This window comes from Ornithorhynchus anatinus, chromosome 3, assembly GCF_004115215.2.
Source record: "Ornithorhynchus anatinus isolate Pmale09 chromosome 3, mOrnAna1.pri.v4, whole genome shotgun sequence".
Taxonomy (NCBI): Eukaryota; Metazoa; Chordata; class Mammalia; order Monotremata; family Ornithorhynchidae; genus Ornithorhynchus; species Ornithorhynchus anatinus.
The window spans coordinates 31948438-31972975 of NC_041730.1; the positions used below are offsets into that span (position 1 = coordinate 31948438).

General features: G+C 41.5%; 1 protein-coding gene across 4 annotated transcripts in view; it reads left to right on the forward strand.

Annotated features, from left to right (window-relative positions):
• Nucleotides 1-24538, forward strand: part of SHANK2 (SH3 and multiple ankyrin repeat domains 2) — a 717042-nt gene that overhangs the window by 658419 nt on the left and 34085 nt on the right. For 2 of the 4 annotated variants that reach the window (XM_039911444.1, XM_039911447.1), the window contains 4 exons: nt 14741-14876; nt 17424-17504; nt 17864-17872; nt 21096-21116. In XM_039911444.1, the coding sequence (XP_039767378.1) occupies nt 14741-14876; nt 17424-17504; nt 17864-17872; nt 21096-21116 (247 nt within the window). The remainder of the gene's footprint in view (nt 1-14740; nt 14877-17423; nt 17505-17863; nt 17873-21095; nt 21117-24538) is intronic. The other 2 variants (XM_039911445.1, XM_039911446.1) reach the window with 2 other exon arrangements.

The window sequence follows — 24538 nt, forward strand, 5'->3', positions numbered from 1 at the left end:
AATTTCATGTCTGTAAAAAATACAATGATTATTTTAAACATGCCTGGAAGTTACTCCTCTTTAGGATTTTCTAGTGTTAATTAGGCTCTCCATAGGGAAAAAATCAATTTCAGTGAGGGCCAGAGTAGAAATAGATAGTCCCCTAATCCATGCCTCTCATGTTTACCTTATAGACTCCAATTCTACTTGCCATTTATAATCTCTGGGCTGTTAGTGGCATGTGAGGGGGATGGAATTATTTTACTATGGAATTTCATAATGAAAGCTTTCCCAAATAGATGATGTTGTTTATTTAGGAGTCTGTCTCCTCCATTGGACTGCATGCTCCTTGAGTGCAGGGATCATAATTTCTAACTCTTTTGAACTCTTGGAAGTGCTTACTATATGACTTTACTAAATAGATGCTAAATAAAAGCTATTGATGGTTAATTATTAGTATTAAGGTGGCAACAGAAACCAGTGGACAAAAATCAAAGAGGCTGCAACTGTAATAATATAACCCTCCGGGAATGTTCCCAAGGTTATGTGCAGCATTAATATGCTAGGGTTTTGGTTGTAGCAGCTGTTAAGAGGATACACATCTTTTGGAGAATCAAACTCAGAGTAATTTGTCCAAGTCTATTTTCAAATGTGTTTCACCAGCAGAGGTTACCTAGGAACGTACTTTCCAGTAGGTACTTACTAATTACTAGTGCTACTTTGGATTGTTGGGGCCTTGGCCAAGTTAGTTCTTGGAGCTTGATATATTATCACATCAGACCATTTCAATCTCTGTTCTTTAGTTTGCCAATGAGGAAAATTTCAGGTTCACTGCCCCAAAGTTCTCCAGCCACTCAACTAGTTTGCCCTCCCTAATACTCGCTACAGGAAGCAAGGTCTACCTACACAAAGAACTTATCTTAATATTTCAGTCCAAATTTAGTTGCAGGGAGAACGTTATTTTACTTGTGGCTTGACTTCTGAGGTCTGTAGGCCTGATTTGCAGATGCTCATGTATAAAGCTCCTGAAATGTGACCTCAATTGTAAATCTCAGACTGCGAAGTCAGAATACATAGGGTTAATTACATTGACTTTAAATTTAAGAGAAATTCAGGAAAACCTTAAATTCTGGTGATTTATATATATATATATAGAACTGGGGCTCGTTTTAAATAATCCATTATTTTACTGAGATGTGTCTATAGCCTTTTTTTTCCAGGCATAGAAAATTGGCCTTCTAAAGACCCAAGGTAGCCAGTAGTAAAAGGTAAATAAACTGGGCTGTAAAATTTAAATGCAACCAAATTTCAGTACACTCTGAAGATATGGAAATATAATCCTCTGCTTTCCAATAAAGCTTGCTGCAATTTGTTTTGCTTTAAAAAAATCCAATTCTAATTTACCAGTGATGATATGTTTTTCTGAACACAAGTAGGTGCATGCAGTGGAATTTAAAGCCTACATTTGCTTCTTTAAGATAGTCATATTAACAGCTTGCCTATGCCAAAATGCTCACCGTCTTTCTGAGGTTGCAATGAGTATTATCGAAAGGGCTCTATTTGCCTGAAACTATTTGACTTATAGGGCTTTTTCTTTATTTCTCCTGAAGCTCAGTCAGTATTATTGGGTTTGGCAGTTATGATTTCCTGAATGGTTATGGATATCTGTGCTGTTATAATACATTTGGATGATAGGATTGTCATGCCCAAATTCTTCATTTTAATTTGCTGCAGTGGACCTTAGGAGCCATTATCATATACTGCGAAATATTCATTCCATTTCATAATTCTTAGCAGCCCTCCAAAATACTAGCCCTAGGCAATTTGCATGCAATAAATCAATCCCAAAACTCAAATGTGACACAACAAGGGAATCCTGAACCTAAAGAGGAGACACTTTATGTGAAAACAAGGCTCACAAATTGTATGAAGGGAGGAATACATGTAATTTAGAAATTTCCTAAAATTTTCAGCTGGATGACTTTCTAATAAACCTAACTTTTGCAGAAATAGTACTCTGCTTTTGGTCTAGTGGAATGAGCATGGCTCTAGGAGTCAGGACGCCTGGGTTCTAGTCCTGGTCCTACAAATACAGGAATGTCAGCTGGGGCTATTAGTGGTGAAGGATTCTGATAGAAGATCACCCTCTGCAAGGAGGACAGATCCAACAGGAATCCAGAAAAATAGCTGGCTACGTAGGCGGTAAAGACCACAGACCACCAAGGACACCATCATTGGGATTTTGGCCTTGAGCTTCAGGTACTGTGATCAAAAATAGGACCTGCACATATAAGGTTTAGTGTGGCTCTGTCCCTGTTTATTGTACTCCATACCCCAGTAGGACTGAGACGGGCAAAGATGAGAAATAGTGTGAATAATTGATTCCTCTGTATCCTTAAGTTTCCGAATCGGGACAAGGCTCTTGTCCTCAGTAAGAGATACCATCATGACACTGATGGACATTGGAAAGGTTAGAAAATACAAGAAAAAAAACAAAGTCCTAGGATCTCTGCCCTTGGAAACATGTTCCACTAGTGCTGAACCCACTGAGGGTGAAACATTCTGCCACTATAAATTAGAAAGGCCGGTCTGTGTAGGTCTTTCTCTAATGGGACAATCCCTGGGGAGGAATTTCAGTTGGTTTTTCACTGAGGACAATTTGGAGCAGGAAACCATTCTGAAAATTCCACCTTTGTCGTTGCCATTACACAAATAAATGTGATCAGGTTTCCTGCCAAAGAAAGGTAGTAGTGTTTTTTTGGTAAATGGTCATGCTCACCCTAGTGGCTCAGAGTTGTTAAAACACTTGAGGTTGACACCAGCCCAATGAGGCAGATGACTCATTTTTGATGTTTGCCTGAAATTGACTTTTCATGAAATCACTTTAGCAGTGCAGAATTTTCCCAAATCTAGTGAATATTGAGGCTTTCATTTTTTGGTGAGGAAATGGCCTTTTTCTCATCCTATTACTATCTCTTCCTCATAATTGCATCATTTGTCTGTCATTCCTGTCAACTTTGATTCAGAAGTTGATAAGTTAATCTTCACTTTTGACAAAGGAGCCAATTCAGCGTTTGCAAGCGCACAGGCAATAACTATTGCTGGGCATTAACCTTCTACTCTATTTCTTATTTTTTCCATGACATTATCAGTAGCTATTAAAGTTCTTTCAGTTTTCCCTTAGATGAAAAATTAGAGGAAATAGAGTGTTGTGTTTGTGTTTTCCAGCAATTGAAAGGTTTAAGCGATACTGCTCTGCTTTTTAAAACTGCTGTACGGCAGGCATAAGTTCAGTTTTTGTTGTACTTATGGCCCTATTTTTTTTGTCACAGTCAATCATCGCTCATTGCCTGTTTCAGCCTTTTATTTTTCTTCTCAAAATGTGTCTTACTGCCTTACTCTCATTCCTCTTGATCCTCATGCAGTTTATTTCTCATTACTATTCTAACGGGACAGCCTTACTTGGGGCAGTGAACCTTGTGTTGTTGGGGAGGTGATCATATTAGCCCAGAAAAGTTCTCAGGGGACACAACCCTCAGATTAAGAAGAATTAAGCCCCTGGCATGTGCATCTAGGGCTTGGCATTTTGGAGCATAGAGCATGAGGTTCCAGCCATGACTACTGTAATGCCTTACAGTTCAATAGCCAGGCAGCAGGGGCTTGGAGTCCCAAGGCAGGACTGCTAACTAGAAGAAAGATCCCAAAATAGGGCAAACACTGAGGGTATCACTGGTGCAGACCTTTCCCTAAACCCTCTGCAACAGCACCACCAACTCTGGAGGGGCTGGCTCGGGTTCTCACAGTGGGGAATCCGTGGGATTTTTGTATGAGGCCCCGTTTTTCTTACCAAGAGTTTGCTCCACGTTAATTACAGAATTTAGTTTTCCTGACAATCACTGCACAATCATACTGTCTTATAGGAAGCCCACTTGGTGAAAATATGACGAAAACTTGTGGTTTTTCAGCAAGAGATACCTAGTGGTGAGATACAAAGGACGTTATCAATTATCAGTCCAGCCATAATCTTTATTGAGCACTGTACTAGGCACTTGGGAAGGTACCTATAGTGTTAGTGGACATTAGGCCTGCCCTCAAGGAGCTTAAAATCTAGCAGGGAAGACAGACACTAAAATACACTATAAGAACGAGAAAACAATATTGTTGGTTCCTTGTGGAGGCTGATCCAGTAATCAATAAATTATATTTTTTGAGCACTTACTGTGTGCAGAGCACTGTTTAGGAGAACCACAATATCACAAAGCTGGCAGACACACTTCATGCCCATAAGGAGCTCACAGTCTAGTAGGGGAGGCAGACATTAAAATAAATTTACCAATATGTACATAAGCCCTGTAAGGCTGAGGGTAGGATGAATACCAAGTGCTTCGAAGTTACAGATCCAGGGTGACGCAGAAGTGAGAGGAAGTAGGGGTAAAGAGGGACTAACCATGGAAGGCCTCTTGGAGAAATGATTTGAATAAGCCTTTGAAGGTGGGGAGTATGGTGATCTGTCAACCAACCCCCAAATTTTCCTAACTACATGACTTCAAATATTGTACTCTAGCCCTACCATGATTTGTGATTAAAAAAGTATTAGTAATAATCCCCATTTTTGCCAAGTGACTCACATGTCACATGTTGTTAGTTCCAATTAAGACCTAGGCAGATTCTCTTATATTTTTTTTCAGACTGATGTTTGCTTTACCCAGGGCAGGCATGGCCACTGTGCACAATAATAATAATAATGATAATGATAGTGGTATTTGTAAGTGCTTACTATGTGCCGACATGTAGATACAAAGCAATCAGATCAAACACAGTTCCTTTTCTACATGAGGCTCAAAATCAAAAAGGGAGGGTGAACAGGTGTGGATTCCCCATCTTAGAGCCAGCAAGTGGTAGAGTCAAGATTAAAACCTACACCTCCTGACTCCCAATCCTGTGCTCTTTCCACTACATCACACTGCTCCTAACTCTTCATAGGTAGTGTGATGATGTGTATCTTCAACTCCTGCAATTCATTTCCAGATATTCTATTCCCTAAATAAAAGTTCCACTAGCCTTATACAACATCAGTTCTAGATTTTGGGATAAGGGCAGCCATTTAGTGCTGCAGTTGAGCAGCCTTGCAGATACAGGGGATTCAACAATCTAGCAGCCTGTGAAACATTTACTAATCATTACTACATGTAACAAGGTCCAAATAATCATGTGCCAAACATAAGGAGCATGATGATGATAAGGTGCTGTGAAAGAATTTCAATGTTGTGATGAGAATTTTCAAATTCATTGAAAATTTAAATTTATTGAAAATTCTCACTTGCCCACATCCCAATTTATTTGTGATGCTGAACCCACGTCAGTTGTTACATCATCCCAAAGGGCTGATATAAGGATGGTCACACAGACTGGGTGCCGCATTCAAAATAGCCCCATGACTAGATTAAAAACCTCAGCTCTCCGAGTCCCCTCCACCTCTTCATCAAATCATTCAGTACCTACTAAGTGCTTAATAAAGAAATTATGTTCATAATTCCCTCAGTTTTGTGGTGTCAAGATCAAATAATCTGTTCTCTCATCTGTGAAGCAGATGAGAAAAAATATTTTTCTTATAAAGATGACAACAGTCTTTGTGACTATTACTTGTGAATTTGTGGTTACTTACAACAGGTAACTAGCCACATATAACTTGGCTCTGAGAATTTGTGGTGTTAATACAATCTAGGAATTACTGTGGTGAATTTAATGGATTAAAAATAGAACGAATTATGAAATACCTTTCTCTCTCCTGCTTGCTTCATTAAACCTATTGATCTAAGAAAGGTAATGTAAATGAAGTATTCCAGTTCACACGTTACTTGTCCTCTAATTTGCCCATTGAAATGCATTAGCCATTTAGAATGTTATCTTTTTTGAGCTCCTTTTGTAATTATTTATACATATATATGCAAAAAACCATTGAATTCAGCCTGGTCTTGTTATTAAAATCTACATTAGCAGTCTGACGGGGTTTCCATTAAAACCAGGAATTTTAGACAACCCACTGTTCTTACATTTTTAGAAGGGTTTCTTCTTCTCTCTGCTGTTCTCTCCCTTCTGTTTCACCTGTGCCTTTGGGGCTGTATCCACTGAGCACTGTGAAACTTATCTCACTTCCAGCCCAAACCACTTTTCTTTTAGTATTTAAGTGCTTACTATGTGTCAAACACATAGTAGATTGTGAGCCCTAGGTGGGAAAGGGACTGTGTACCACCTGATTATCTTGCATCTTCCCCAGGGCTTAGAACAGTGCTTGACCACATAGGAAGCACTTAACAAATGCCATAAAAATCCAACACTGTTCTAAGTCCTGGAGTAGATAAATGTTAATTAGGTCAGACACAGTCCCTATCCCTCACAGGGCTCACAGTATAAGAGGGAGAACAAGGATTTAATCTCCATTTTACAGTTGAGGAAACTGAGACATAGAGAAGTTAAGTGACTTGCTCAAGATCACACAGCAAGCAATTAATAGAACCGGGATTAAAACCCAGGTTGTCCAACTCCCAGACCCATGCTTTTTCCACTAGTCCTTATTGCGTCTCCATATCCTTTACTCTACTAGCTTCTCCCCCATCTGTAATTTATTTTGAAGTGTTTCTCCCCTGCTACACTATGAGCTCTTTGAGAGCAGGGATCATGTCTACTAACTATATTGTAGTGCACTCTCCCAAGAATTTAGTACAGTGCTCTGCACACAGTAAGCACTTGATGAATACCATTGATTGATTGTTGTAGAAGCAGATTGCTATTCTCTAGACCTACTCAGTTCTGAGGCAGATCATTCTTGTTGATAAAATTGACTGTGTGGTGAATAGTAAAAGACAGGATTTGGGCTAATCTGTGTATGAGAGTAATTTCATCATCTCATTATCTTTACTGTATATGAGAATCAAAATGAATTCCTTCAGTGGGGGAAAGGTTCAAAGTTCATTTTATTAGAATCTCTCAAAAATTCCATTCTTCCCTCACATGGATCAGAAATAGGTTTGCTATTCCATGTGAAGGAGTGTCTCCATGCCATTGGGGTTGGACAGGCAGTTTTTGAGGTAGTTGTTGGCAGGATACTGTCTACTGCCTGCTAAGAAGATAATAATAATAATTATGACATTTAAGTGCTTATTATGTGCCAAGCACTTTACTAAACACTGGGGTGAATACAAGCAAATCGGGTTAGACACAGTCTCTATCCCCCAGGGGGCTCACAGTCACAATCTCCATTTTCCACAATCTCCATTTCCACTCCACAATCTCTGGATAGGCCCAGAGAAGTGAAGTGACTTGCCCAAGGTCACACAGAAGACAAGTAGTAGGGCTGGAATTAGAACCCATGACATTCTGACTCTCAGGCAGGCCCATACTCTATCCACTACACCATGTTGCTTCTCAGAGATTTACAGAGGTTCTCACAGGTTTACAGCTGGGCTTGCCTGCCCTATTCATGGGCCATAAAACTGCCATTTGGAAATTCCACTTTATCCAATAGTAAATACACCCAGGACCTTATCACAAAAATTCAAGTAAAACCTCAGTGGGAATTACCCTTCTTTAAAAGCTCAAAACAATAGATTGGGGCTGGCTCAATACAGGGGTATACAGAGTATTTCATTCAGTCCTTCATCAGTATTTATGGAACTTCTACTGTATATAGAGCAATGTACTAAATGTGTGGGAGCATATAATACAAGCAGAAAACACGGTTGCACCATCACAGAAATTACAATCTATTAGGGAAGACAGGCAAACACAGGTTGTATACATACAATGGGAACAGAAGTAAAACATAAATATAACTGGCAAGCAAAAAATAAGTAAGTGGAGTAAAACCAATGTGCACATTGCCATGATTATTATGATTCTTATCGTACTGAATGAGCATTCACTATTTGCCAAGCACTGTACTAATTGCTGGGATAAATAATCGCTGAAGTATTAAGACCCTGTTCCTGCCCCCAAAGTAGCACACAATTTAAGGGTGAACTACAGATAAGTGGTAAAGGTGGCTGATGGCTTATAAAATGGCATGATCAGAGAGGTGGTGATTAGCGTATACCTTCTTGAGGAGCTGGCTTTTGAGGAGGCTGGGGGGTTGCAGGAGAGAAGAGGTAGGTTTAGTGGATACAAGAGGGAAAGATGTGTCATCTGGGGAAAGAGCAGGTGCAGTGGGTCAGAGACAAGAGACTTGGTCATCATCAATGGTATTTATTAAGTGCTTATTATATGTGAAGCACCATGCTAAACTTTTGGGAGAGTACAATACAACATAATTGGTAAACACTTTCCCTGTCCACGGTGAGCTTACAGTCTGTAAGGGGGAGACAGAAGGTAATATAAATAAATAATCTGTAACATATGTATAGACATGTGCATAATACTTGGGAAAAAGTGTACTCTGGAGGTTAGTTTGGGTGTAACGAAGAGTGTGAGCTGGGGATCTGGCAGAAGGGAATGACTTGATAAGGAGGAGACAGTTGTTGGAAAATCTTGGGTTCAGTGGTCCGTGTTTGCTGCAGAGAGGACTGGATAGTCACTGGAGGGTTTTAAGTAGGTGATGGAGGTATTCCAAATGATGTTTTAGGAAGATGATCTAGGCACCAGAGTGTAGAATAGACCAGAGGAAGGAGGCTTAAAACAGAAAGACCAAGGTGGATCTTGGGAAGATAGGAGACAGACTTCCTCCTGGGGTTAATCAGAGAAAAAAAATGCTGTTAAAGAGGGAATGAGCCAAACCTAGAGGAGGTGAAAAGTACCATTTTAAAACCCCTGAAAACTCTTGTTTAGCCCCAGATCCTGGGTGGCTCTCCCATCATGGCCTATGGTTGAATTCAAATTGCCAAACAAGTTGAAACAAAAAATTACTTAATCCTCAGAATGGTGCAGCAGAAACTCCAATACCGTCAGGCGCAGCAACAGCACTTATTTATTGAGCACCTACAGTGGGGCAAGGCACTGAACTCAAACAGAAGGAAATCAAGAAGAAAAATGTAATCATTCATATTTGAGAGATTTAATGGTCAAAAATGAAACCTCAAAACTCCTTCCCAGGGCTCTCATTGCCACACTGTTAACACACTTTCTCCTTCCCTTCTCCACTAAAATGTTCCATTAACTCTTTATTTCTTAGCATTTCAAAATTCCTAAAGGCCAGGTGTCTGTCTGTTCCAAAGCCACAATGGCAAATGGTGTGTTTGAGGGAAAGAGAGGAACCTGAGACCATACTCTTTTGTTGATACCTGACTGGAGAGTGTGAGACCCTTCCTAATCTGAGGGATGGAAGGTCCCAATCCTCTAATGGTGGAGTGTTAAAGGGGTCCAGATCTGAGGCATCAGAAATGGTTCAGTTACTCTCTCCTGGGCAATTTCCCTGTCAATGATTACAAAACATCCCAATACTTCCTAGTGTTTTACCCAGTGAAAAGGCTGGCTCCACAGCACTTCCTGTGACCATTGAGAATGTCATCTCCTCTCCCAGATATGATTGTGATTGGACTTTTGATCTCAGTCCTATGCTTTCCATTTCCTCGTTTCCCTTCCTCTTCCTTTTACCTCTTTTCTTTTCTCCCATCATTGGGGAGATCTTGACAACATAACCAGTGCCATAGCTCCTCTCTTTTTTTATGGTATTTGTTAAGTGCTGGGGTAGATACAGGGTAATGAAGTTGTTTCACGTGGGGCTCACACTTTTAATCCCCATTTTACAGATGAAGTATCTGAGGCACAGAGAAGTTAAGTGACTTGTCCAGGGCCACACAGCAGATAAGTGGTAGAACAGGGATTAGAACCCACGTCCTCTGACTCCTAAACCTGTGCTCTTTCCACTAAGCTATGCTGCTTCTCTGCGGGGTAATGAGGTTGTCCCATGTTGGGCTCACACTTTTAATCCCCATTTTACAGATGTGGTAACTGAGGCATGGAGAAGTTAAGTGACTTGCTTAAGGTCACACAGCAGACTTGTTGCAGAGTCAGGATTAGAACTCGGGTCCTTCTCAATCCCAAGCCCATGTTCTAGCAACTAGGCCAAGTTGCGTCTAGTTGCTTTGCAACTGCAAGAGCTTTGGGCTTTTCCCTTTCTTGGATGGTGGTATGGGACTCAATCAAACATTGGTATTTATTGAGTACTTACCTTGTGCTAAGCACTATACTAGGCACTTGAGAGAGCATAATACAGCTGGGTTGGTAGACACATTCCCTGAATTGAAGGTGTAAGGGTAGAGGGAGGTGGTCTCAGACTTCTGCCCCATGACCTGAAACCTCTGGTGTCAGATCCCTCATGACATGGCAAACTCCTTATCATTCTCCCACTGCTGAGCCAAATGACAAGTGCCTTCACTGTTCAGGAGGGAAGGGTTTCAAAGAAGGACCTTGTTTTTGAGTGGGACACAGTGGTTGTTTGAAAGCTAACTTTGCAAACTAATTGGGGAAATTGGATCCCCAAAGCATTACCAGGAAACTCTAACAAAATAAAATCCAGGTTTCTGCCCATCCAGTCTATCACTGGCTGCACAAAAAAAGGACTGTGGCCAAGTCCTTTTCCAAGTCAAGCAGGGAGAAAGCACTTTTGTATATTATGTAGGATGTGAATGAAAACCAGTAGACTCAGACTAAGTCTTCATTTAAACTGCTAGAGTAGCCTGGCCTTTAATAAAGGATTTGGCCCAGAGGAAATATATATTGTTTTGGTTTGTTGACTCCAAAACAAGCCTGCCATCTGGAGCCTATTTTGTCCTGGGAAGCATGGCCTACTGGAAAGAGCACTGGGCCTGGGAGTCAGAGGTTGTGTATTCTAATCCCAGCTCCGCCACTTGTCAGCTGGGTGACTTTGGGCAAGTCACTTAACTTCTCTGTGCCTCAGTTACCTCATCTGTAAAATGGGGATTAAGACTGTGAGCCCACATGGGTCAACCCAATTACCTTGTAGCTATCCCAGCGCTTAGAATAGTGCTTGGCATATAGTAAGCGCTTAACAAATACCATAATTATCCAGTGCTTAGAACAGTGCTTGGCACATAGTAAGCACTTAACAAATGCCATCACTATTATACTGAAGCCAAGGGGAAGTCGTCAATATAGTCCATCCTCCTGATGCATGTATTTTTTGTTCCCATTTGGGAGAAAATGCTGTTGCAGAATTTGGTAATTTTTTTGTGACAACGTTGGTCTGGTGGGTAGAATGTGCTGTGATTGTGCGGGTGTGCATGCTCTCACCTCAGTTTTCCTTAAACCCCCAATTACTGGAGGACTGATGGTGTCTCCCAAATCCTGGTATTTCCAAAGTGCTGCAGTCACAACATCAAATTTGTTAGACCTACTTCCATTTCATGGGCAGACAGATATTCAGGATGCTGAGAGGCCCACTGGAAAGAGCACAGAATGGGGTGTCAGGAAGTCCGGGTTCTAACTTGTGCTCTGCTCCTTGCCACCTGTGTGACCTTGGCAAATCACTTGACCTCTCTGTGTCTCATTTTCCTCATCTGTAAAATGGAGATAAAATACTGCGAATCTCATGAGGGACAAGGTCTTTGTCCAAACTAATTAACTTCTATCCTCAGCTCTTGAGCATAGTGCTTGGCATATAGTAAGTGCTCAATAAATACCATTATTATTTTTATTACTATTATTTCAAATGAGAGGTCAGAACATTTTTCCCATTATTCCAAGGATTCCAAATTAAACTTTCAGGGGAATGATGCCATCTTATAGTCTACATCACTATGGGCAAGACAGTAAACTTAAGAAATGAAGGTGATAAAAGGTTTGAGCTGCATCACATGGCGATGGTGTGGTATGGTTTCACATCAGCTGTGCTAGAATGGGTTTTAATTTTTGCCAGTATGCGTTGCTGTTTCACAGAGGCAGTTACCTTGTCATCATGTTTACCCTGATTTTATGTCTGAAGAATAGTATGCTGCTTATCTCCAAATCACAAGCTTTATAATTGTGTCTCTAGCTTCCAAACAGAACCTCTGTGCGTGCTCAATTAGACAGAAAATCCTGTGATGATGAAAAATGGGGCTGTGTCTTGCTTAATACTGATTCCTGCTCCAAATGTTAAATAACATCATTATCCATGACGATGCCGACAGATGGTTCATTGCAGATGTCATTTATCACTTTGGAGGGAGAAAGTTGCATATGTTTGATTAATGTTTGGTGATTTATTGCAAATTGTGTTTTCTTGAGGTGAGAGAATGGAGACACGTAAGAAAATTAATCTCTGTGTGTGCTTTAACTGCATTCTTACGGAAGGGCAGAAATAACGAAATAAGTATTCCCTAACAAAATTAAGATCAAAGTTCACAGTCAAGGTCGGCCCAGGAGGGAAAAGGAATTTCATTTTTGAAACGGTTTTGGGGGAAGAGGCTGGGGGCGGGGGGTAAATTTATTTTTCTCTTCACAATGACTTTAGATAGGCAGTCTTAGGTATGTGAATGGGAACTTCAGTATCAAATTTCAGGTGCCGGTTTTCTATCCAGGAAAACCATGTGTCAAGGGCCTATTCCATGTGTCCTGTGTCAAGGGCCTATTCCAGTGGATTTCACTCAACCAGTCCTTGAGAAATATTGTTGAAATAACAAATATAGTAGGCATGTTACTGTGTTCCAACCATTTATGACCTCTTTCCAGCAGACCATGCAGGTTCTCATGGTGTCCGGTCTCCAGAAGGAGTTTTCAGGGGGTGGGGATGCAGGGATTAATCACATTCCATGTGGCACCAACTGAAGTGGGGCATCAAGAGTGCAGACAACAGCCAACTGCTGATGCACTCTGTATCTCTTTTTCCCCAGAAAAGTATAGGTGAACCCATAGATCATCAGGTAAATCCCAGAATGCCCTTCGGTGTAGTCCAATCATGGAGTTCACGTCAGGTATCAACAAATAGATGGTAATAAGTGATTTGAAGTTGTTGCTAAGGTGGTGGTCCCTGAGGCTGAGGGACAGCATACATATGGGTAGCCAGAATGCTGAGTCCTGGGAAAAACCCCTTGGCCCATGAATAGGGTGTAGGTGCTCTTTATAATGGCATTCTAAATTCTGCATAGTGTGGGCAAAACCCTTGATGTACCCGCATATTTGTCACCAACAACCTGAATACAGGGGAATGCACACTCACAACCCATACAATCCTATAGGCATGTCCCCATAGAGCTCTGTAGCATCAGGAGAGTCAATGAGAGTCTAGCCCCAGTTCTGGTTAAAAAAAACTTGAGTTCCTTGGATGAAAGCATTGTTCACAAACACCATATGTAGTTGTTATTTGCGTAGTAAGGCATTACTGAAAGAATTAGGATCGTGGCAGAAGGGAAAGAGGAGTTGCTAGAAAATAATGCCTGTCTTTCTCTTCCTACCCTGGAAATGAAGGACTCAGCACTCTTGTCTTTTAGCCTGCCATCCAATTTCTTCACATTCTATATTTGGTTTCCTAATTATACTCTGGGAAAATAGGTGAAAAAGGGAAATACCTCAAATCACTTGCAAAAAAAAAAAACAAAGCTCTTCATTACTGTAGCATCTAATTATAGCACATTTTCCTCAGCTAGTGCTTTTTCCTAAAGATTGCTACTCACTTCTTGGAACTAAACCAGGTATGGAAAATATGACTGTAGGACAGAAATAAATAAAAGAGCCATTTTAGTGCAGGTACATCCCAGGTGCGTGGAAGCTGAGTCTGGGTGAGAGAGAGTGATCTCTGCAGTTTTAGTGAATACGATCTCTACTCTCCATAGAACTATTCCGAGAGGTACCGGCCAAAGCATTCCTAATTTTAATTCATTTGTCCCTCTGTTCAAGTATCTTGTTCAACACGAACAGCCTGTGGGAGACTCTATTTTGTGATAGGTTTTCTGGTACCCATGATGTCGGGCAAATAGCTTGACTAAGTGGAGGACTCAGTGAGAACAGGTGGGCTATTCTGCTTTTCCATTTCTTTCTCTTTTTTTGTTCATTTCAAATCTGATTTTTTTCCCCGTCGGTGACTGCACTAATGTAATATTGTGCATTGTGTGGCATTCAAAAGCAATCGAGAGGCCTTGATGGAGAATTCCCAGTTGCATTGTGAAGCTCTATGGCATGAGGCATACAGGGAGGAGAGACACTCAAGAGGCTGATTGGAAGTGTGACTCGGAGGTAGCAGAAAGTCACGCAGTTCATTTGCAGGAGGGTACCTTTGAACTATTGATGCCCCAGCTTGTATTACTTTAGACGTCCACAGGACGCTGAGAGGCAAACTGCTGGAAATGAAATAAGATATGGCATGGCGATGGGGAAAAGTAAATGCAAGTCTGTTGGGTCCTATTTTTTAGTAGTTTTGAAAAAACTGAAAGATTCAGACTGCAATTAAAACCCCCAAAGTCTCCAGTGGGGTTTTTAACGAATGAATGCTGGCCATAAATTTCTTGCTGGATAACTAAACACAATTTAGTCCTTTCATACCTGAGAATCTGACTACAAAGCACTTTGTGGAGAACTATGGTGTCGTACTATTTAGGAAACATTAAATGAATAGAACCTAACCCTTTCTTTCTACACAATCGCAATGTGATCTTAAATGAATCCAGTACTCTTTTAAGAATAGCAGCTCATATTTTCCTTCCTCAAAGCCTATTCATTTCAACATTGTTTAAAATAACTCATTCTTCCCAGGTAATAATGGCCCAGAATTTTTCTTGTGCCACCCTTTAAATGTACTAGTCTGACTTGTCTGTTCTTTGCTTTTTTCCGGCAGGTTAACAATGAGAATGTAGTGAAGGTTGGCCACAGGCAAGTGGTGAACATGATTCGGCAAGGAGGAAATCACTTAGTTCTTAAGGTTGTGACTGTAACCAGGAATCTTGATCCAGATGACACAGCTAGAAAGAAAGGTACCTATTCTCTCTTTACTGCTTGAATTTTTTTTTTAATGTTATTCTCATAAACTGTGGTTGTAGGCCCAGAGTATTTTAGTTACTGCTCATACAAATTTGTAAATGACCCACAGGCTGTGCTCCATTTTCCAATGTTTATGTTCTTATTTTTCCTAAGGAAAATCCCAGATTTCATTTGACACATTCTTTTAAAAAGAATGTCAAAGGTGGTGTCTGCACCTATTTTTACCTCAATAACGTTCATACACTATTATGGATATTTTACAAAACTGGCCAGGCAAGTGTAGAACCAAAATTTGGGCACTGGGATCTGATGTGGCATTATCAGTTTCGGAGGACACAATCTACCTCGTATGCAAAAATTCAACCTCTTTAAACCTCAAGGTGGAAAACAACCCGGAAATAATGATTATAATTATGGTATTGTTAAGCGCTTACTAGGTGCCAGGCACTGGACCAAGGTCTAAGGTGGATACAAGTAAATTGGGTGGGACACAGTCCCTCTCCCACCTGGGGCTCACTGTCTCAATCCCCATTTAACAGATGAGGTAACTAAGGCACAGAGAAGTAAAGTGACTTGGTCAAGGTCACACAGCAGACAAGTGGTAGAGCTGGGATTAGAACCCATGACCTTTGACTCCCATGCCTGTGCCAGAGCGTTATTTGTACACAGAAACTTTAAATTAAGTTCAAAGCTGTAGATCAATCAGTCAATCCTTTGTATTTATTGAGTGCTTACTATGTGCAGAACACTGTACTAAGCACTTGGGAGAGTACAATCCAACAGAATTAGCAGAAACATTTTCTTCCCATAACGGGCTTACAGTCTAGAGGAAGAGACAGACATTAATATGAACAAATAAGCAATTTATAGTATATGATTTAAAGATGTACATAGATAAATCAACTGGAAATATCATGACCCAGTGTGGTGTTGAAAGGCAATTTTAGCATAGTTTCTCAGGGCCTGATCAAAATCTCTTTTAAAGCCGAACACATTTGTATGAAAGCTATTTGTACCTAAGGGATATCTTCTCCTTTCAGAGTGCTGATTTTATTTTCCATTCTTGTGAAGGAGTAGAGAAGGACAATATGTAAGGTGAAGCGTTAAATCCTTGTGAGCTATAGTGTTTATTGTTACTTTCCTTGAGATCGCAAATCATGAGCTCCACATATGAGTCTGGCCTGCCTGTGCCCAGGGTTAGATTGCACTAGATTCTGGATGCTCAAACTTTCTGTTTGGGGTCTTCTGTGTTGGTGGTGGCATTTATCTTTATTTTTCTTCTTGGTGGAAGTCAGCTTGCCCTGCAGTGGCCAGGACCCTCCTAGTCCGAGCTGATGGACTCCTCGGATCCAGAGAAGGTGTATGCTACTGGAGTCTAGGGTTCAGACTTTGAAAGATTGAGGATTTCCATTTGTCCCAACAAATAAACTGGAAGCGTTCAGGAATTGGGATTTGGCCTTGTGGCGTTCATTTCTATTTCCTCTCCCAGCCGTTTCAAGACTGCTTGGGTTAATTTATGAAGCTAGTTCATCCACTTTGCTTAAATACACAGTGAAGAAAAATACCAAAATCCCCCCAAAATGATTCCCTGTAAGTTTTCCCAGAATTATTTTTGATTATGCATCCACTTGAGCCCGCCGAGGCCCAGGGACCATGCATGTCTGATTGTCTGATTCCCTCTTGTGTATTCTCAGTAAGTGCTCATAAAGACTATCACTTAAGTAGAATCACTCTCTCAGTGCTCTGTGTGGCTTAGAGTTGGCTCACAAGTGGTAACTAGCTGGGTCCCAGGATGGAATAGTGTATAGGAAAAGAAGAGCAGAAGGGAAGAGGAGGAGAAAGGAGCTGGGGATTCAGGTGGGCAGAATATGACAGCCTGGAGCCATCAGGAGAACTGGAGGAGATGAATGGCAAAACTTAACTGAGGTTGGCGGGAGAAGGATAGAAAAAGATGGAGACTGAGACCAACTGACCAACCACTTTAGTGGAGGCAGAAAGAGGAGTGGGTTGGGGCCAGGGTCATCTGGGCACAGACCAAGTATTTCTACTAGTGACTCTAAATTATCTAAGTCTCCCTGAGAAACCTAATCTATGGTAGGAAACGATTCCGCCAATTAAATGCAAGGAGCTAGAGACTATTTACCCATGCTAAACTTATGTCCTCTATGTAAATGTGGGCACGCACTTTGAAAATTTGATAGTTTCTCTGCACAAAGATGTCTTTGGCTTCCCCTTGTTAGTTCCTTTAATATTCCATGATAGCTTCTTATGTATCAAGAACTGTATGGTAAATGGTAATTATAGCACCAAAGCAATACTTGAAAGTACCCTGCAATATGACTCATCAGAATGGCCCAGGAGTTGTGGGATTTTTCCACAGAAACTGGAAAATAAGGGTTTTATCGCTGTTTCAGAAGGGCAAGCACTGAACATGGCTGGGAATTTCTTTTGAACTTTTAGAAGAATCTGAATTGTGTGTATTTGCCTTTGAGATGTTCGTCTACTCATACCTGTGTGTCTATTCTATTTACCCTGCAAAGCCCCTCCACCTCCAAAGCGAGCTCCAACCACTGCCCTGACCTTGCGGTCTAAGTCAATGACCTCTGAGCTGGAAGAGCTTGGTAAGGATAATGTGTTTTTCTCACCAGCATGTTACTATAATGGAGATGTGAAAGAAATGTTGAAACTGAATTAGCTGCACTCTTTTCATCCCTGGCCTCCCCAAGGGTCTTGGGAATGCTGCACCTCTGAAGATTCCAGAAGCACGCATGATTTTGCATGATTCTTCTTTCCAAACTCTCTCTTTCCCTTTTCTGTGACAAAGAATGATTGGGGAGACAGTTTATGAGTGCGTGCATCTTCCAAATGTGACATCTCTATTAAACATTATGCACTCTTTTTATGCATTATTAGTTTTGTCATCTTGACCTTTCAGTTTGTCTAATAATGTTTTGTTTTGAATTTCTGGGCCTCTCACTAGTGGATAAAGGTAAGCTGTCAGATATTGTCTGTATTAAGGCACCTTCTGCTATGACTGGCTGTCAGTGGACTCCACTGTGAAACCACACTGATACTATTGTTTAAGTTTTAGAACTGGGGGCAGAAACCCACTAGTCCTCTACCTAGTCTCTTGGAAAGCTCTAACGATAAGACTTTAGCCTTTTGCTGACTTCAAAGTGATATCATTGCAGGGTCCTGTCAGTGTTGTCTCCCCAACACATTTCTGGAGCAACTTTCCTATTTGAGTGCGGGGTGAAAGTAGGAATGGCTTTAAGGAGATGTTAAGTGGGCTAGAACTGGTGTGTCAGGCCATTCTTGAAGAGTCAGTAGGAAAGAAAGACATGATTTGGGGGTGTTTAACATCCCTTCTCGAAAGCTCTCGGGCATTATAAGAGACTTAGGATGAATGAGACAGAATTCAGTTTAAATATCTCTGGAAACAAAAACAACAGCTTTGCTTCTACAGCTAGAAACCCTGGGGAGAACTGCCGATTCACACGTCCACATAGGCCTGGCACCTGTGCTACTGTGCACCTATTGTAGGCCATTTTAAATCAAATGAGAACCAGGGGATGATCCAAACAGTCATCAAAAGGATGCAAAACCAAAATCGTTGCTGGGCATTTTCATGTCTTTTGAACTAGCAGTTCAAGTTTCATAGACCCTGGTTTGGCCAGAATTATTGGCACTTTGAGCAAATGATTGCAATGTGGTAAATCCTTAAAATAAGGCTTACAAGGCATCATTGGGATCATTTAAAGTGGAGGATTGGCTACCATAAGCCTGCCAAGGTTTCTCTCCATGAACCCAGAAGGAGATTCTGGAAGGAATGGGTCCTCCAGCGGGGTACTGCACTTTCCAGACAGAGGTAATGCACAGCTGTGCCTCTGGGGAGCGATCATCGGGCTGGTACACTCGCTGGTGCTTCTTATTGTGAGTACTGCTGTCTCCTGAGGCTATTGTCAGGGTGGGCTGAGGCTACTACAACTCCTGCTTCCACCTCCCCCTTCTCCAATTCCCAAATCAATCTAAAAGTGACAATGGGAGGTGCGGAGAGAGGAACAGGGTATCTGTTCCTGCCCAGAAGTGGGGATTCCTAAAGGCAGATTCTCCTCAACCCAGCTTCTCTAAAGTGCATTCCTGAACCCTCAAAAGCTCCAGATGGGGAGAGGAAGTTAGTTTTTCCAAAAGCATGGGTTCAGAGGTTGTTTCAGGGGGGAAATAGGAATCGGGTCAATCACAGGCAATCCTAATATCAAAATCAACCAAAAACATAAACAGAGACCAGTTAAATCTGGCCATCTGGTCTGCTGCCCTAAAAATGCAATTCAGAAGAGATTGGAGAAGTGGTTGAAATTGGAGCCTTACAAGTGTCAGAATTTCCTGATTTTTTGTTGGCTTGTGTCTCATTTAATCTGTGAATGTGCTTCTTTCCTCTTTAGAGATAGCAAATTGCTTATCTATCCTTCTCGTTTTCCTCGAGATTTAGAAAACTTCTCTCCTGGAACCACTCTAACTGTTGCCTATTGTAAAATTAGGCCAAAGAAAAGCCAAATCTTATTTTCTTTTTCTTTCAGTAATTCCACACATTCGCAGTGCAACTCTAGTTTAGATCCCCTGCTGAGCAGTGGGCCATACTGACCCTGAATTTGTCACTATCCTGCTTTTTTTTTTCATGATATTTGTTAGGTGCTTAATATGTGTCCAACACTGTTGTAAGTGCTGAGGTAGGTACAAGCTAATAAGGTCAGACATAGTCCCTGTCCCACATGAGGCTCAGAGTCTAAGCAGGAGGAAGGACAGGTATTTAATCCACATTTTGCAGTTGAGGAAACTGAGGCACAGAGAAATGAAGTGACTTGCCCAAGGCCACACAGCAGATGAGTGGTGGAGATGGGATTACAATTCAGGTCCTCTGATTTCTAGGCCTGTGTTCTGTCCACTGTCATGCTGCTTCTCCCTTGAGTGGGAAAGTTAAGTAGTGAGTAGGAACAGAGAATCTCCACTACTCAACCTTCCCACCTGACAAGATTGGATGAAGCCTCCTCTCAACCATTTGGATTTCAGTGCCAGAGCTCTAGGTTCGGCCCTTCTTACTCCCCCTCCCACCACAACAGGCAGTGCAGAGCACTATTCTATATTGCTTGGTTGAGTAAGGGAAGGGATAGTTCTGAGACTCCCCAGTGCCACCAAATGGGCTGTCACAGCCTAAACTGCCAGTGGAGTGCCTGCTGAGGATACTCAGGAGTTGCCATGGAGTCTGGACAGCTACCAGTTGAGGAATTTCTACGGAATTGTGTTCTGCAGAGCCTGGAAGTGGTTCCACCCAAACTCCTTTGGGACTCTTTCTCTCCTTCAGCTTTTCAGACCCAGGGAAAGTAGCAGAATCATGTTGGCCCCTTAAGGGTGAGGAAAATCACTAATTGAGAGTTGGAACCCTTCAAGCCACTCCTGGTCCCAATATGGTCTCCTGCAGCTTCCCTGAGGTTCAGTTGCTGGTGGGATCATCTGGTGACTGCAATATTCCCAACCTGCCAGATTCCTATGAGGAAAAATTGTTGTTGCTTTTCACAGCTCAACCAACTGGTTATCCCCCGTTGAGAAGACCAATATAGTGAAACCTTTCTGTGGTCAGTAAGGGGGACTTCAGTGAGTATTTAAAATTATAAATCAATAGTATTTTTTTAATATCCTTCACCTTTCAAAATGAAACTCTGACTTTTACTTTAAAAATAGGGAGCTGACCACCTCCCCCACCCCAAAAAAAAATCATGATTCCTTGGAGATGGCCTGTCTCCCTATAGAGCCATGGAAGGGGCTGCCACAACAAGAAAAAAAATTTCCTTACTAATCTACTTGTTAGGCTACGAGGATCATTTCTATCTTAAAATACCATTAACAGACGATCTGCACAGAGTAAAATGCAAACCTCATTCCAGATTTCAAGTAGGCTAAAGGAATTAAACCTATATAATTTTGTAACATCTTTTTATGAATTAAAAAAATCCCCTCAAGCTCCCAAATATTCTAAGTGGCTGAATATAGTTTTCCAGTCTCCTAGTAAACTCCAGCAATACAGACAAGCCCTGACTTCTTTGTTAAAGCAGGAGAAACTAAAGTTGTTCTCAGAAATACAGCCACGGGCTTAACACTTTAAACTGGGCTTTGCCTTTAGAAGTAACTGACGGTCCTATTCCCTTTCTATTTCCAAGCTTCAGTTCGGAAGAAGAAGGGTAAGGGAAAGCATTCTGTGTGTCTGTTTATAGCCCTGTTTCCCACCATTCTGTGGTGAAAGATAGTTACCACCATAACTGTTGGAATATGGTGTGTGTTTTGGTATATTTGTTTTCTAGTTGTCTTGCTGTTGATGGATCACAGTCCATCAACCAATTCCATCAGCCCACATCCCTTTTCAAACCGTTCCCGCCACCTTCTTTGTCTTGTGATCCTTTCTGGAAATGTTGGAGTGTTTCCATTACAAAGAGTGTATTTGCGTATGCCGGACTCTAGAAATCTAGCCCTCCCTTGTCATGTCTCACATGCACAGTGACACAGAGTAGATATTTGACTGTGTGGGAATTCATGAATGACCCCTCATGTAGGCTCTGAAATCTCTGAAGCCATGGAATTATAGTCCTTGCCACTGGGGGAAGAATTCTGAACTCCTGAATGTATGTTATTGGTCACTCTTTTTCCAGAAGCAGATGGACACTGCCCTCTTAATTTCTGAGACTTCCTATGTCTTCCAGGCCCCGTTCTGTAGGCGTGGCTAAATATGGGTAATTGCTCCGAAGTGCTCTCACACAAAACCATATGCACATTCACGCAACCATGCCCTTCAGTTGTCACGGCTTACAATGTCTGCTGCTCAAGTTTTAGTCTTTTGGGGTGTGGTTTTTTAATTGATGTGGTAGAAAAGGTCAGGGAGTTTGAAGTGACTGCTGGTTGGCAATTACTTCCTTTGTTCCTAATGAATGCCATAGAATAAACTGGTGAAAATCTATCTTTTACTTTGTTTAACTTTCCTAACTCTCACATGAATCTTTAAAATAGAGAGTTACAGCTGGATTGGCATTCCTACCAAGACTGTCACTTAACACGGTGTTTACCAAAGTCTCCCTCAAGAACTCCGGTGATCATTGTAATGCTGAAGGTATCAGCAGTATCTTGCATGATTTACCGAACCTTATGGAGCAAAGTCCAATTTGATTTTAATGAGTTGATTAGAATAATATTTTATAATCATATTTTCCAAAAGTCAGGATTATAAGGGAGGGGATGTTGACTGCTGTGCTTAGCAGAAATGTCTCTAGGAGGTTTTATTGCAAGAGTAGAAGCTCTGGGGATGACTTTCCATCAATCACTCAATCAATGGTATTTATTGAGTGTTTACCATAATAATAATTATGGCATTCGTTCAGTGCTTACTATGTGCCAGGCACTGTACTAAGTGCTGGGGTGGATACAAGCAAATCAGATGGACACAGTCCCTGTCCCACATGGGGCTCACCATCTCAATCCCCATTTTACAGATAACAGAGGCCCAGAGAAGTGAAGTGACTTGCCCAAGGTCATGCAAAAGTCAAGTGGCAGATCCTGGATTAGAACTCATGACCTTCTGACTCCCAGGCCTGTGCTTTCTCCATTACACCATGCTTCTTCTCTAATAATAATTCTGGTACTTATTAATAATAATAATAATAATAATGGTATTTTTTAAGTGCTTACTATGTGCCAAGCACTGTTCTAAGCTCTGGGGTAGATACAAGGTAATCAGGTTGTCCCGGCTCAGAGTCTTCATCCGCATTTTACAGATGAGGTAACTGAGGCACAGAGAAGTGAAGTGACTTGCCCAATGTCACACCTATGACTCCCAGGCCCATGCTCTAGCCACTGTGTCATACTGTTTTTGATTGCTACTGGCCTGCTTCTGAACTGCTACTATGTCCAGAGCATCATACTAAGTGCTTGGGAGAGTACAGTACAACAGAATCAGCAGACATGTTCCCTGCCCATAATGAGCTTGCAATCTAGAGGAGGAGAGTGTCTGAGTAGTTGATATTAAGTGACTCTCCACACTTCGTACCCTAGGACCACCAGGAAATTTGAGCCCAGCCCCAAATAATCTGCTTCATGCCCCAGTGACTCTGAGTGTGAAGATGGGGGTGGTTCTGCAGTTCTAGGAAACCCTCATGCCTACTTGGGAATTCATTTTGGTTCAAGGAGGTCCAAGGAGATAAGAATTTAGGGACAAGTCCAATTGGAGTCATTAGAGCTTCCCCATGCAATTGGAGCTCCCAGCCCTGACTACGTTCCTGTCTAAGGCCCCCAGGGCATCTGCCTGATTGAAGTGATCATCAGGGAGGGCTCAGGACCAGAAACGTGGCTCCTGATTTTAGGGGTGCCGTTGGTGATGGCTGATCATGGGTGTTGGGTGATCAATCAGCACCCATTAAGCAGGCTCCCTACTGAAACCTTACTGGAGTTTCAGGTGATTGAAAAGATAAGGCAAACCCAACCCCCGCTATTCATCCGGCCTCCTTGTTCCTGGTTGTGCATCTAAAAAAGAAGCTGCTCTCTTTAAACTTGAAAAATAAGTTTCCAATCCATCCATTACAAAACCATTGTGAAAACCATTTCTATGAATGTTGGTATATGTAGCCAGGAGACTGGTCACCAGAGCTTCAGGATCAGACTTTCCATTTTGGAGATTTCTACTGCAATGTGCCTAACCAATTGGGTTACGGCAGTTTTAGAATAAGAGAATGCAAGGAGACTTTGTCTCCGTGGATATTTGTTGGTGGTACAAACTCAGCTTTGCCTTTTTAGATAGATGCCAAAGTGGCCTCAAGGAGATATATTCAGTCCATACATGAGAAGGGAATAACATCTCATCTTTAAACACACTTTTAAGGCCCTCAAGTATGCTGTGAACACTGTTTGAACCTTTGTAGGGATCAGGGCTTTTGAAATTGCCTTTTTTTACAGTGTTTATTAAGTACTTACTATGTGCCAGGCACTGCACTACCTCATGGTAGATACAAGATAATCAGGTTGGGCACAGTCTCTGTCACACATAGCTTTCACAGTCAGTTGTAAATCCTTGCTGAACATTCATTGAACTTTCGATAGTTTCTTTTTCTTATGTAGGTCAGCCAGTCTTCCTTTTGATGGAAATTTAAATGACTTGTAAAACAAATGTGTAAGAGAAGCCATTTAATGCCCTCCTCAGAGTTCACCTAGGCAACAAATCTTTCCCCCCCCCCCAGAGTAGTTGCTTTAATCACTCTGATTTTGAATTAGCTTGTTAGATATCTCTCCTATTTCTTCCACACCATGGGCCAAAAAGGCCAGTGGAATTTTCCAAATCTTAGTGCTCCCCAACCTGCACTTCAATAAATTTTCCATACCCTAGCTAAATTGTCAATCAGTCATTGTTCCCCAAGAAGAGAATGGTTAAGGATCCCGGTGTCTGTCCAGAATTGGAATAGATGTCCTCATGCCGCTGCCCTACCCTGGCTATCTGGGGATCATTTCACCACTGATGCAATTTCCAAAGAGATTAGGGGAGGTGAGGCTGCCTTTAGTTACTTTCATCCTGCTAAATTTAGAATTTGTCCCTTTCCTTTCTTAGTTTTTTTGCCAGTTCTTGCTA